The following is a 13,996-nucleotide window of genomic DNA, read 5'->3' on the forward strand; positions in this document are numbered from 1 at the left end:
AGGTTGGATGGAGGCTGAGAAGGGGGTGTGGGGGTGGGTGGATAGAAGGCTGTGTAGTGCTGGAGTGAGGACAGGGATGGAAATAGGTGGGTGTAGGACAGTTATTAACAAAGGGTGAGACAACAAGGGTTATGGGAATGTAGGATATATTGCAGGGAGAGTTTCCATCTGAGCAATTCATAAAAGCTGGCGTTTGCAGGAAGGATCCAAATGGCAACAAACTGTGAAGCAGTGATTAAAATGAAGAACGCTGTGTTAGGCACTGTGCTGAGAAACTGGTGGTCCAGTTGTTTCTAGGCCACGGTTAGTCAGTGGCTATTCATGTGGACGTCAGGTTGATGGTTGTCAGGCCGATTTAAACTGAAATACAGTGACTGCAACTTAGCTTGTAGACCACATGATTTGTTTCATAGGAAGCCCTGCTGGGTGCCGGGGCACGTGGGTATTAGGGGAAACGAACTGGCGGATGTGGCTGCCAAAGATGCATGTTCCCTCCCTCACGTTGTTGAATGTGCCGTCCCCCTCCATGCTGTAACCTCCCTTTTGCGTTTTCGTGTTATGCATCAATGGGAAGAGGAGTGGTTGGCAGTTTCTGACAATAAGCTGCGTCTGGTAAACGCCACTACGCGACCATGGCGTACGTCCTACCAGTCATACAGGCGGGATGAGGTTCTCCTCACTCGCCTCCGCATTGGCCACAGTCCCTTCACGCATGGTTTTTTACTCCGGCGGGAGGACCAACCAATCTGCAGTGCTTGTGGCGTCCAGATTACTGTCCGCCACATTTTACTTGACTGTCTTTTATTCTCTGACCAGAGGGCGGTGGTTTCCTTGCCACCGGATTTGCCCTCTATTTTGCAAGACGACGCAGTGACTGTGGTTAAGGTCTTACGGTTTTGTGTCCTGTCCAATCTGTTGCCTCGGATTTTAGGGAGAAGGTTTTAATGTGCTGCTGGGTGACTGGCTCACCCAGGTTTTAGGTAAGAGGTCCGCCAGTCACGATTACCTCCTTGTTTCCCTTCGGTATCTGTTCTCTTTTCCTTGTGTTTCCTTTCCTTTTTTAGTGTGTTTCTTCTCCTCTTGTTTTGCCTCTGTACGTGTGCATATGGAACTGCGTCAGGCCTGTGTCTTTTAGCCGTTCTCCTTGTTTGGCGTCCGTCTTCGTCCCTTCATCGCTTGTGTTCCTGTTTCTATGCGTTTGGGCGCTGATGACCACGCTGTTTAGCGCCCGTAAACCTCAAACACACACACACACACACACACACGCGATGCTTGTGACCAGTCTGGACTACGTAGTGGTGAGAGGACACATGGGACATGTCTTTGTCTTGCATCTAGGTCTATTACAGTTATATGACTCATGATGCAAAAAGGTGGCAGCAGGGACTGTGTAGGGATGGACATAGATACTGTGTAGGTGATGCAAAAAGGTGGCAGCAGGGACTGTGAAGGGATGGACATAGATACTGTGTAGGTGGGTGGCAGAATACCACTCTGGGATGGGTGGGCAGGATAGTGGGTAGCACATTCTTCATTTCAGGGCACAACGAATGGCAGTCGAAACCCTGGCGGAGAATGTTGCTCCAGTCCTGGGTAGAACTCAGTCACAAGGTGAATGCTCCTCCGTGGCAGGACAGTGGGACTTTGGGAGGTGGTGGGTGACCGGAGAGATAAGAGATCTGTTTCTGTACAAGGTTGGGAGAATAATTACGATCTGTGAAGGCCTTAGTGAGGCCCACAGTATATTTCAAGAGGGACTGCTAGTCAGTTACACATGTGACAGCCATGGGTGCCTAGACTATACGGAAGTGTCTCCTTGGTATGGAGTAGATGTCAGCTATCAAAGTTGAGGTATTGCTGGTGGATGGTGTGTTTGATATTATGGAGGTACTGATGTAGCCATCTTTGTAGTAAAGGTCAACATCGAAGAAGGTGGCTTGTTGGGTTGAAGAGGACCAGGTGAAGCGAATGGGGGGAAGGTGTTGAGGTTCTGGAGGACTGAGGATAGGGCATCCTCACCATCAATCCAGATCACGAAAATATCTTCAATGAATCTGAACCAGATGACAGTTTGGGATTCCAGGTGCTAACCCACAAGCTTATGTCTGCATGATCGGCCACCAAATTGTGGCCAAGAAACAGCTGAACTACCCAGTTGCCAAGCAAACTATCCAGAACATCGTTCTTCATTTTAATGACTGCTTCACAGCCTGTGCCGTATGGATCCTTCCTACCAACACCAGCTTTTATGAACTGCTCAGCTGGGAACTACATTCCCATAACCCTCCTGGCCTCAGTCTTCATTGGTTGTTGTCCTTCAGCTACCTGTCTCCTTCATTGTTCCCACACCAGCACTACACAGCCTTCTGTTCCACAAGCTCACCCACAGTCTTTTTACTCATCTCCTTTCCTGCTACCCCTTGCCCACCATCTAACGTCCCGACTGCACCTAGCTGCCCTAAACTCTTTCCACCTCGTTCCTGTACGGCTGCCACAACAGGCATTTTACTTCCTCCACCCCTACCCTGATGTCCTTCCCCTCCTCATTACCGCCTCTTCCTTCCCCCACCACCTGAATTGCTTCTCCCATCCTGTGCAGTTGCTCACAATCTGGTCTCAGCAGCCATAGGCAGTGGTCATGTATGTGGGAGCTGTGTTTGCATGAATGTGTGTATGTGTATGATGTCTATTTCATAAGAAGGCCTTCTTGCTGAAAGCTATTGTATTTTGTAGTCTTTTTGTTGGTGCTGTTTACCACTTGACATTTCCGCTATATGGTGGGTAGCAATCTATCCTTTTGATAATATTGTCATTATTCCATCCGTATTTGCCATTATTTGATCCTGTAGCAACAACAACAACAACAACAACAACAATAATATTTAAATCATAAAGAGTCAGTGAAAGTGAGAGGAGAAGGCGCAAAATGGTTAGAACCAGGAAAACAATTAAGACAAGGTTGCAGTCTGTCTCTTACCCTTCCCAGTTGTACCTACAAAATATGATTGCCAGCAAAATTACAAGTGGCAAAAGTTAGAGGAAGAACATAGTGTTCGAGGTTTGCAGATGACATAGTCCTTCTGGCAAATTATGAAAAAGAATTAAAGGATAACATGGATACACTGAAGCTAAATGAAAGATTTATGGAATGAAAATCAATACAAAGAAAACAAAGGTAATGAAACTATGAGGAAATAAAAAGTTAAATATAATGCTGAATGGAGAAAGATTAGAACAGCCTCAAAACTTTAAATACCTAGGAAGAAAAATAGAAACTAGCTGGAAAAGCAGCACAGTAATGAAAACCATGAAAGAGTCATATTGCAAGAAAAGGCGAATACAATGTGTGTGTGTGTGTGTGTGTGTGTGTGTGTGTGTGTGTGTGTGTGTGTAAAGTAATGAGATTGACAACACTGCAAGTGATGTGGCAACACTGTATTGTTCTACTTGTGTAGACCACTACATTCATCCTTTCAAGATGCGCAGTCCGAGTTTCAGCTCTGTACAGCTGTCATGTGATTTTTTAGGGCACCATCAGTGAAGTTGCATGTCTGTTGTGTGCTATAAAAGTGAAACAGTAAAATTTAGAACAATGTTATGCTAAACCAAGTTTAGTGTTAAACTTGGGGAATCTGTAAGTGTACCCTTTGAAATGTTGAAACGGTTATGGGGAACATTCCTCATCAAGATTTACAAGTTTTTCATCAGCACAAATTATTTTTGGAAGGCTCAGAACATGTTGAAGATGAATCTCACTTAGGGAGATAAAAGAAATGCTGATTTGCTCTTTTGACAGTAGGGATATAATGCTTAAAGAATTTGTTTGTCCAGGACATAATGTCAACCACTTGTTTTACAAAGATGTCCTTGGAAGTCTCAGGAAAAAGGTGGATCAAGTGAGATCAGACATTGCAAAAAAATGGATGCTGCATCATGACAATGCCCCATGTCATACAGCTGCTTCCAACATGGAATTTTTAACCTGAAAAGGCTTTCCTGTTGATCCATGTTATTGTTGTTGTTGTTGTTGTCGTCATCAGTCCTGAGACTGGTTTGATGCAGCTCGCCATGCTACTCTATCCTGTGCAAGCCTCCTCATCTCCAAGTACTTACACCCTACATCCTTCTGAATCTGCTTAGTGTATTCATCTCTTGGTCTCTCTCTACGATTTTTACCGTCCACGCTGCCCTACAATGCTAAATTTGTGATCTCCTGATGCCTCAGAACATCTCCTACCAACCGATCCCTTCTTCTAGTCAAGTAGTGCCACAAACTCCTCTTCTCCCCAATTCTATTCAGTACCTCCTCATTAGTTATGTGATCTACCCATCTAATCTTTAGCATTCTTCTGTAGCACCACATTTTGAAAGCTTCTACTCTCTTCTTGTCCAAACTATTTATGGTCCATGTTTCACTTCCATACATGGCTACACTCCATACAAATACTTTCAGAAATGACTTCCTGACACTTAAAGCAATACTTGATGTTAACAAATTTCTCTTTTTCTGAAACACTTTCCTTGCCATTGCCAGTGTACATTTTATATCCTCTCTACTTTGACCATCATCAGTTATTTTGCTACCCAAATAGCAAAACTCCTTTACTACTTTAAGTGTCTCATTTCCTAATCTAATTCCCTCAGCATCACCCGACTTAATTTGATTACATTCCATTATCCTCGGTTTGCTTTTGTTGATCCACAGACCCTCATTATTCACCTGATCTGAGTCCTTGTGACCTTTTTCTTTTCCCAAAATTGAAAAAGGTCTTAAAAGGATGTCATTTTGGGGCTCTGGAGAACACTCAAAATAATGTGACTGACATGTTACGGGCTGAAGGGAACTACTATGAAGGGGACAGTATTCTCATTTGGGGACAAAAACTTTGGTAGATAAAAAAATCAGCCACATTACTTTTTACACACTTTGTATTCTGCTACAATGTGGACAAAGTTTTGAGGAAAATACTAATAAGATTTTTGTATTGAATGCCCTGTTGTATGGTGTTGAAGACTGACACTGAGGAAGGAAGATAGAATAAGGCTGAAGGCTCTTGAGTTTTGGACATGGCAGAGGATGGGAAGAATAAGTTAGATTGATAGAGTGAAAAATCAAGAGATCCTAAGAACAATAGGAGAGCAAAGACAATTACTGAACACAACAAAAAGAAGGAAAAGAAACTGCAATGCAAATATATTAAGAGAAAAAAATTGGCCAAGTCTAATATGACTCGTGCAGTGAGGATTCTGTATAAACTTAAATATGTGTAGAGATGATTCGTCCATCCTGTGAAATGAGACTCAACTATTTTTGCCAGTTATCGAGGTTGACACTGACAAGACATTAGTATAGGAAATTCCTAGACTTTTGATAATGTTTTAATTTAAGTTTAAATTTTTTGTGTAATTTCAGATTTGCTGTTGTAATTTCTGAGAAAAAGGGGCATTTAACAGATGGACAAATGTACATTCAGGTAACAAGTGACCAAAGAAAAAACTTTTCTTGTCTGATGTAATAACAAATCCGAAATTTTCACTGTTTCCCTTTATATGTTTGGTGAAACTTTGCTTCTTGCCAAATTTCATGATTCTAGGTCAACAGGAAGATGATATAGGCTTCAATGAAGGAGTTTGTGAGCATCAAAATATGTGACATAAATAACTGTATCTTTTGACTGCAATGACTCAGAAGCTCTAAGTTTTTACACTGACAAGGCAAACATTAGTATGTAAATTTCAACTTAATACATCTACTCATTCCTCAGAAAAAGGTTTCTTAACAGTCAGACAGACGGACGACCGACAAAGCAATCCTATAACTGTTCCATTTTACTGACTGAGGCATGGAATCCTAAAAAGGAGAGCCTTATAGAAAGATGTCTTAAAGAGGTACGCAGAAGAGAAAACAAGGTGAGATAGGAAGAGACTTTTGATTCTGGATGATATGATGGATGGCTACATACACAGCAATATTAAGAAGGAAGCAATGGATGGCAGGAAGGAACAGACACACAAAGAACCTGCTAAAATGGCAGAAAACTGATGATCGTGATGATGTGTTCAAATTAGCTTAATTTAGTATCATCACATGAATTTGTTTCTGTTTCAAGTCAAGTTTACAAGAGTGTGATAGAGCGTTACTGTTCTTTTTGAGTGATGCAGAGCTTTACACTGCTGCTCACCATGTTGTATTAGCTGACAGTTAGCAACAACAAGATAAAAATGTTCATTTATTGTCTGACATCAAAGAAAGCAGGTTTCAGATAACGGCTGAGAAAGAATAGTGTCTCTAATAACATACATTCCAAAAACAGTTCATATGTTTATCTGAAATTCAAGAAACTGTGATACAAGATTTATCTGAACAAACATTGTGGAAGTGACCCGTTTGTGTGGCCTTCATCCGCAGCAAGCTCAGAAATATTCATCTTTTAAATAAAAATGTATTTTATTTCTTCTAGACATATTTCACCTTCTACTTTAAGGCATCTTCAGCAGAATCTAGGATGATACAGTTTTGTTTCAATATGCAATATTTGTAGATTATAACACAATTCACATCTTATTTTTTACGTAAATAAGTGATTACTTACAGTTCCTTGTGTTTTTAACTGACATCTGTGTTTCCTCTCATCTGATCATATGCTGGAGGTAGCACTACAGCCTCAATTGAAAAACATAGGCATGTATTCATGTTACCAACTTTTTTCTTTACAATTTTCATACTGTTTGCGCTAACTGCTGTGGAGCACTCTTAGTCTTCTGACACTAGTTGTAGGTATAGTTATGACTTTGAATCACAATTATCGGTAAAATATCTAGAAATAGTGATAGAAGAGTAATGGTGCTCCACAGCAATTACTGCAAACAATATGAAAACTGCAAAGAAAAAAATTCTTAACATGAAAACTTGCTTCTTTTTCATAAGTGAAATTACAGTGCGACCTCCCGCATATGACCAAATGAGAGGAAATGAAGATGCCAGCAAAAAACCGAAGAACTGTAAGTTATCACTTATTTATGTAAAAAATAGTATGTGAACTGGTTTATAATCTAGAAAGATTGCATATCAAAACGAAATTTTATCATTCCAGTTTTCACAGAACAAGCCTTTAAGCCTGGAAGAAATAAAATACAACACAGCAGGAAAAGGCAGTTTTTATTTAAAAAACAAATATTACTGTGGAAATGTTTTTATTTAGAGTGCATTTACATGCAACCCTGATCTGGACGCACATTGAAAATCTTTCTGAGCAAATAAAAATAATGGGAATACTGAATTCAGAGAGTGTTTTGCATCAAGGTGGACACAGTTTCTGATATTATTGTTATTCTATGCAAACACGGACCAAATGGAAGAGTTCCAAGGTAAAATTATGGTTAATGATAATATCCTCAGATGTTGGAGGACCTAAACTAATACTGAAATACAGTCTGAGCAAATAATAATAATAATAATAATAATAATAATAATAAATTAGAGGGAAAACCACATGATGTGATAAATCAAGATTTTAAAACTTCCTGGCAAATTGTAACTGTTTGCTGAACTGGGACTCAAACCTGACATTTTTCCATGAGCATATGCTTTGTCAATAGAGCTATCAAAGCATGACTCACAACATGCATCACAGCTTTACTTCTGCCTGTATGTCTCCTACCTTCTAAAGGAAGGAAGATTCGGTTTAATGTCCTGTTGACACTGAAGTTATTAGAGATGGAGCACTAGCTTAGACAGTGTCAACAATGGGGAAGGAAACCAGCTGTGTGCCCTTTCCAAGGAACCATCCTGACATTTGCCTGGAGCGATTTAGGGAAATCACGGAAAACCTAAATCTCAATGGTCGGATGCGGGTTTGAGTCCTCGTCCTCCCAAGTGCAGGTCCAGGGTGCTAACCACTGTGCCATCTCACTCAGTCTCCTACCTTCAAAATTTCACAGAAGTTCTCCAGCATAATTTTCGGGATTAGCACTACTGGAAGAAAGGATATTGCAGAGAAATGGCTTCACCATAACCTGAGGGATGAATTTTCACTCAGCAGTGTAACGTGCACTGATTTGAAACTTCCCGGCAGACAAACTGTGTGCCGAACCGGGACTCATACCTTTGCCTTTCACAGGCAAGTACTCTAGTGACTGAGCTAACAAAGTGCAACTCACAACCAGCACTCACAGCTTTACTTCCGCCAGTACCTCAGCTCGCTGTGAGGAAGGTCATGAGTAATGCTTTGATAACTCAGTACTTGTCTGTGAAAGGCAAAGGGCCCAGGTTAGAGTCCCAGCTAGGCACACAATTTTAATCTGCTAGGAAGTTTCAAATCAGTGCACATGCCACTACAGAGTAAATATACATTCTGGAATAAATATGTTATTTAATGTGTGATTTTATGAACATTATATAGCCACAAAAATGAATAGACAAATTATGTAAATGACAAATTATGTAAATACTTACATTATGTGTATTCTGATTTTCATCATTGAAACCCCTCTCAAGATGCACAATGGAATCAGGAACTGGAAGCACTCTGTCTGTTGACTTTCCAGAATCTACAAGAAGAAATAATTGTAACTTGATTTTGTACAGTTTTTAATTATACACTGACTACTCAAATGCACTGTGTTTATGCTAAAAAAGTGTAAAGAACAAATTCTTGGTGAACAGTTCACTGTGAGTCCTAAATGGAGGACACGGTAAATTAATCAGTGTGTACAAGATACAAAGTAGCAGGAGAAATGCAAAGAACTCTATGTGGAGCCAGAAAGAGAGAGACTATGATAGACTGGAAGGGGATGGAGAGCATGAGGCAGAGGGCATTACAAGCAACAATGTGGGTCACGGACAAAGAGTAAACGAGAAATGGAGAGAAGATATACACAAATAGGAGACATGGAGTAATAGGATAGCATATTAGAAGTGGGACGGGATGTGGAGGTGCGGCGATGGTTGTAAATGGAGAAAGAGTTAAGAAGTGTGCAAATAATATAATGAAGCCAGTGTGGAAGAGAAGAGTAGATGATGTAATTATGGTGATACAAATGTATTAAGAGGGAGCAGATACAGAAGGAAAAAAATGGTGTAAAGAAAAAAAACAGGCTATGGTGAAGCCAGGACAAGTGTAATGAGGGAACAAGTAGGAAGAGGGAAAAAATAGCAAGGCGGAAATAAAATGGACAGAAAACAGCAGGGATATGGAGTAATAGGATAAAGTATAAATCAATTTTGTCACATCACAAATTCACTATTGTTGCAGTTGCATAGCTAATAAAGTTCCACTTTGAAGCAAAACAGAGTAGCTTTTAGCACTCATTTATTCTTCATTCATTGAATTCTGTAGATCCTATCGAGAAAAGTGAATCTTCAGGGACATGGCATGAGTCAAATTGCACATTAACAAAAGATAAGGAACTCTTAAAGATTCAATATGTGCATTGCATTAACAAAACACTATCAGTATACTTCTTATGCCACCTCATGTTAAATAGCAAATTTGGAAAGAAAGCCACTATCCCCAGAAAAAAACTACTATTTTCTCAGTTATGTAAATACTTTCTTTTCTCTTCTATTGGTAGACTAAAATTTATTTGCATTTACATTTAAAAGAAAACACAGCAGTTATTGACATATGTAACAATAGAGCCCTCTCTACAATACACTACTGCTTGTCATGCAGCCCAGTAGTAACTGGTAGCATTTAACCACTTCAGCATACTTAACACTATTACAAACTGTGTTACAACAGATAATACTCTCATCAAGTTGTCAAAAATCAGCACATGTAGTTAAACCTCTAATGACTCTGAATTGCAGTGTTCATAAAATACAGTATAAACATACTGGGCTATGGGTCCTCGTCTTATGTTAAAATCTTCTGCTTCCATCCTTAACTGCACCATCAAACACAGCAGCCATGCACCAAGACATGTCCTCTTAATTTGCTGTGTACACTAAATGTGTTCAGCTGAATCTTTTTCTAGTGTCTGAGAGTAGGTGAGCTGTTATATCCTAGGTATCATTGGATGTGCAGCTACTGAATGAACCATAATGCAATACCGTTGGTCACCTGCTTTGCCTTGTTTCCAAATACTGCCAACCTCCAGCCCAACAAAGTACTTAATATAAGTATGTATCTGAATTAAAATAGACAAAGCTCATTCTGTTATCTCTCATTTGCAGATTAAAAACATCATCATATTTATTTTTATGAATAGGTATTTCTAACTCACTCAGCAAGTTGAGTTTTCTTCCTTTCTTTTCCATGTGTAGAATCTTAGTTGTCCTCTATTCCCTTTAAGAGTGGCCTTTTTCGTACACATGGCCACCTAAAGCTGACTTTTCATATTTCCTCTGCCAGTAGCCATACATCCACAGGCATCTGGGGCATAGCTGCCACAATAACAACCAGACAACAGGAGAAACATAGGCTGGACACTTGGAGCTGACAGTTGATGAAAGCAACACCTGGTACGTTGTCGTGGTGTGTGTTGTCATGGTTAAGGGAAGAAGTGGAAGATTTTAATGTACAATAAGCACCCTCTCTCTAATGGGTATTTAATGTATTTTGCAGTTCCACATAGATGTTGTTAAAGTTGTAATCATACGTTCTGCATGTTGACAACCTGAGGGCGAGAGCAGTGTCTCTCAAAATGCATTGTTGCTGTGTTAAGTATGACTAAAGTTATTGAATGCTACCAATTATTACATTTAAAGTATAACAACAACTATCTCACATCCAAAAAACTGATAGTCTTATCAGGCAGCTTTCTAGCAACCACAGCTACTTAATAAGTAGGTGACAATAATCTTCACTCCTTCAATCTAGATATTAAGACTATGTATAGAAACAATAGCTGAGGACTTATGTTTCTAATTTACTCTGGTATTAGCAGATATCTTCAAAAATTGTGGTTTACATGAGATGGGAATCTAACAAATATCTTTGAAGCTTTCAACTCTAGACAAAAAAGCAAAGTCAATGTGAAAATTATTTTGTTCGTTGTGTTATGACAGTGAAAATCACTGTTCATCTGAAACTGATTTTTATTACCTGCTCCAGAAACAATCAGGGAGTAAAGGTACTGAGAAGTAGGTAGGAGTGTTCCAAGACCCTGAAAGAGGCCGGTTCGAGAAGTGTGGTGTAAGGATACTCCAATCGAAATCCTTTCAGATGAGTCTCCTAGCAGCAGGCACTAGCTGGCAAGCCTTAGCTTCTAGAACTGTCTATAATTTCCTACCTTTTATGATGGAGAGGACATCATTGTATGGTGCCAATAATGCGAGTTACTAGAGAGCACACGAAGCAGTAGTGGAGCAGTCTCAGTTGAGCGAACATGTACTGAAAGAGTCCTGGGTAAGAAATATGCAGAATTAAGATAAAAGTGATTAACAGCATTGAGAAGAGTATTTCATTGAGATAAGAATGTTAAATTGTCCAGGGCTTCTTCAGAGTGAATGCCTTTTGAAATTTGTCAGTTTAATCAAAGTGAATGAATGCAATATAGTCAGGTGTGTTTTCCACTGCTTGAAGATGAATAAATTAAGTTAAAGACATCAGCTTTTAGTTCAGAGGAACATTATCATCTCCTATGATTAATTTTGTAGTAAATAATTACACTTATGACAAGTACAGTCACCGACCGGAGTGGCTGAGCATTTCTAGGCACTACAGTCTAGAACCGCAAGACCATGATGGTCGCAGGTTCGAATCCTGCATTGGGAATGGATGTGTGTGATGTCCTTAGGTTAGTTAGGTTTAAGTAGTTCTAAGTTCTAGGGGACTGATGACTCCAGAAGTTAAGTCCCATAGTGCTCAGAGCCAAGTACAGTCAGGGAGTAGTTTAATGTTTTTCGTGAACATAGCTGAAGTAAGTCTCTTACCCTATAATGCAATAGCTAACCATTAGAATTGCATTCAGACCTACGCAGTGAGAGCTTACAGTGGTTACTTACTGAAAACAATATTCTTACTGTTAACATTTCCAGAAGATAATACTTTGTTTATGTTAAGTGTGATTTTCACTGGGAGTGAGAATATGCATAATAAACCAATATCCATCCTTTGCAGGAGAACTTGTGTGAAATTTGGAAGGTAGTATGAGGTACTGGTGGAAGTGAAGCTGTAAGGATGGGTTGTGAGTCATGCACAGAGTGAAGAAATCATTCTGGGAACATCCTCAAGGCTATGGCTAAGCCAAGTCTCTGCAATATCATTTCTTCAAGATGTGCAAGTCCTGCAACTTTGCAGAACTTCTGTGAAGTTTTGATGGTAGGAGATGAGATATCAGTGGAAGTAAAGCTGTGAGGGGATGTTAAGCATTGTGCTCGCGTAGCTCAGATGACTGAGCCAAATATATTCCTCTTTGTTTCCTGTATAATATGTTTCCAAATAATTTTTGCTTTATATTCGGAGTCTTTTATTTATTGTTTGTAGCCACGTGTTTCATTCTTCTAACAACAGACAGGAGGAATTTGCAAAACTAGTCCTATTGGAATTTCATCTACTGACTACACATTGTCATCTGTATTAGAGAGACAAGATCATTAGAATTATCCATCCTTGTCCTCGTTTCTGTTCAACATGACTCTTGTTTCTTTTATGGGAAAATGTGACTCAAAAGCCAGGTAGAAATATGTTTAAGAAAGAGTTAAATTTTTAACCTACACTGTCCTCTGTGTAAATCTTCTAATACCCCTTTTTTCTAAATTAGTTGGACACCCTATCACTCCACAGGTAGAATGATGCAATGCAGTAAAAAAGTATATAAAAGTTATTTGTGGTTCTTCAAAAGGGAACTACTATCTGTTGAAACAAATAATTCTAGTTTCTCTAACGAGAGAAGAGGATATAAGATGAACATCAACAAAAGCAAAATGAGGATAACAGAATGTAGTCGAATTAAATCGGGTGATGCTGAGGGAATTAGATTAGGAAATGAGACACTTAAAGTAGTAAATGAGTTTTGCTATTTAGGGAGCAAAATAACTGATGATGTTTGAAGTAGAGAGGATATAAAATGTAGACCGGCAATGTCAAGGAAAGCGTTTCTGAGGAAGAGGAATTTGTTAACATCGAGTGTAGATTTAAGTGTTAGGAAGTCGTTTCTGAAAGTATTTGTACGGATTGCAGCCATGTATGGAAGTGAAACATGGACAATAAATAGTTTGGACAAGAAGAGAATAGAAGCTTTTGAAATGTGGTGCTACAGAAGAAGACTGAATACCAGATGGATAGGTATTGAATAGGATTGGGGAGAAGAGAAGTTTGTGGCACAACTAGACTAGAAGGGATCAGATGGTAGGACATGTTCTGAGGCATCAAGGGATCAACAATTTAGTATTGGAGGGCAGCGTGGAGGGTAAAAATCATAGAGGGAGACGAGAGATGAATACACTAAGCAGATTCAGATGGATGTAGGTTGCAGTGGTTACTTGGAGATGAAGAAGCTTGCACAGGATAGAGTAGCATGGAGAGCTGCATCAAACCAGTATCAGGACTGAAGACCACAACAACAACAACAACTAGCGAGAGATCTTATCTCCCTCAATCTCTTCTGTCTTTGCTTCCAATGTAGATGCATGCTTTGATAGATGGTGCAGTATCCTGAAGTACAGATTCTATGTCAATATATCAATTAGACTCTGAAATGTACTTATTTAAACTGATTGGCCTCCACTGTGGCAGTATATATGGAAATTCGCATGATCAGTCTTAGAACCTGCCTTCATTATCTTTTCATCATTTACACAATCTGATTACAATTCCTTATACGCATTTTTATGCATGCCAGCAGTGGTGATTCAAATTTTTATTACTGATATGCAGTTTAGCATCATGATATACAGTTTAGCACCACCCTATTAATAACTGACTGCAAAAACCAGATATGCTGATTTTGAAGTTTGATTTTTATTCAAATCATTTTCTTTATCAGAACTATCTTCTTTCCTTAGAAAACTGCTGCTCTCATCAATTCCTTTAGTAAACATTTTTAATGA

General features: G+C 39.4%; 1 protein-coding gene across 2 annotated transcripts in view; it reads right to left on the reverse strand.

Annotated features, from left to right (window-relative positions):
• LOC126319999 (DNA repair protein REV1) overlaps positions 1-13,996 on the reverse strand; it is a 146,455-nt gene that overhangs the window by 26,456 nt on the left and 106,003 nt on the right. For both annotated transcript variants that reach the window (XM_049993745.1, XM_049993739.1), the window contains exon 10: positions 8,456-8,550. In XM_049993745.1, coding sequence (XP_049849702.1) covers positions 8,456-8,550 — 95 coding nt within the window. The remainder of the gene's footprint in view (positions 1-8,455; positions 8,551-13,996) is intronic.

Source organism: Schistocerca gregaria, chromosome 2 (genome assembly GCF_023897955.1).
Source record: "Schistocerca gregaria isolate iqSchGreg1 chromosome 2, iqSchGreg1.2, whole genome shotgun sequence".
Classification (NCBI taxonomy): Eukaryota; Metazoa; Arthropoda; class Insecta; order Orthoptera; family Acrididae; genus Schistocerca; species Schistocerca gregaria.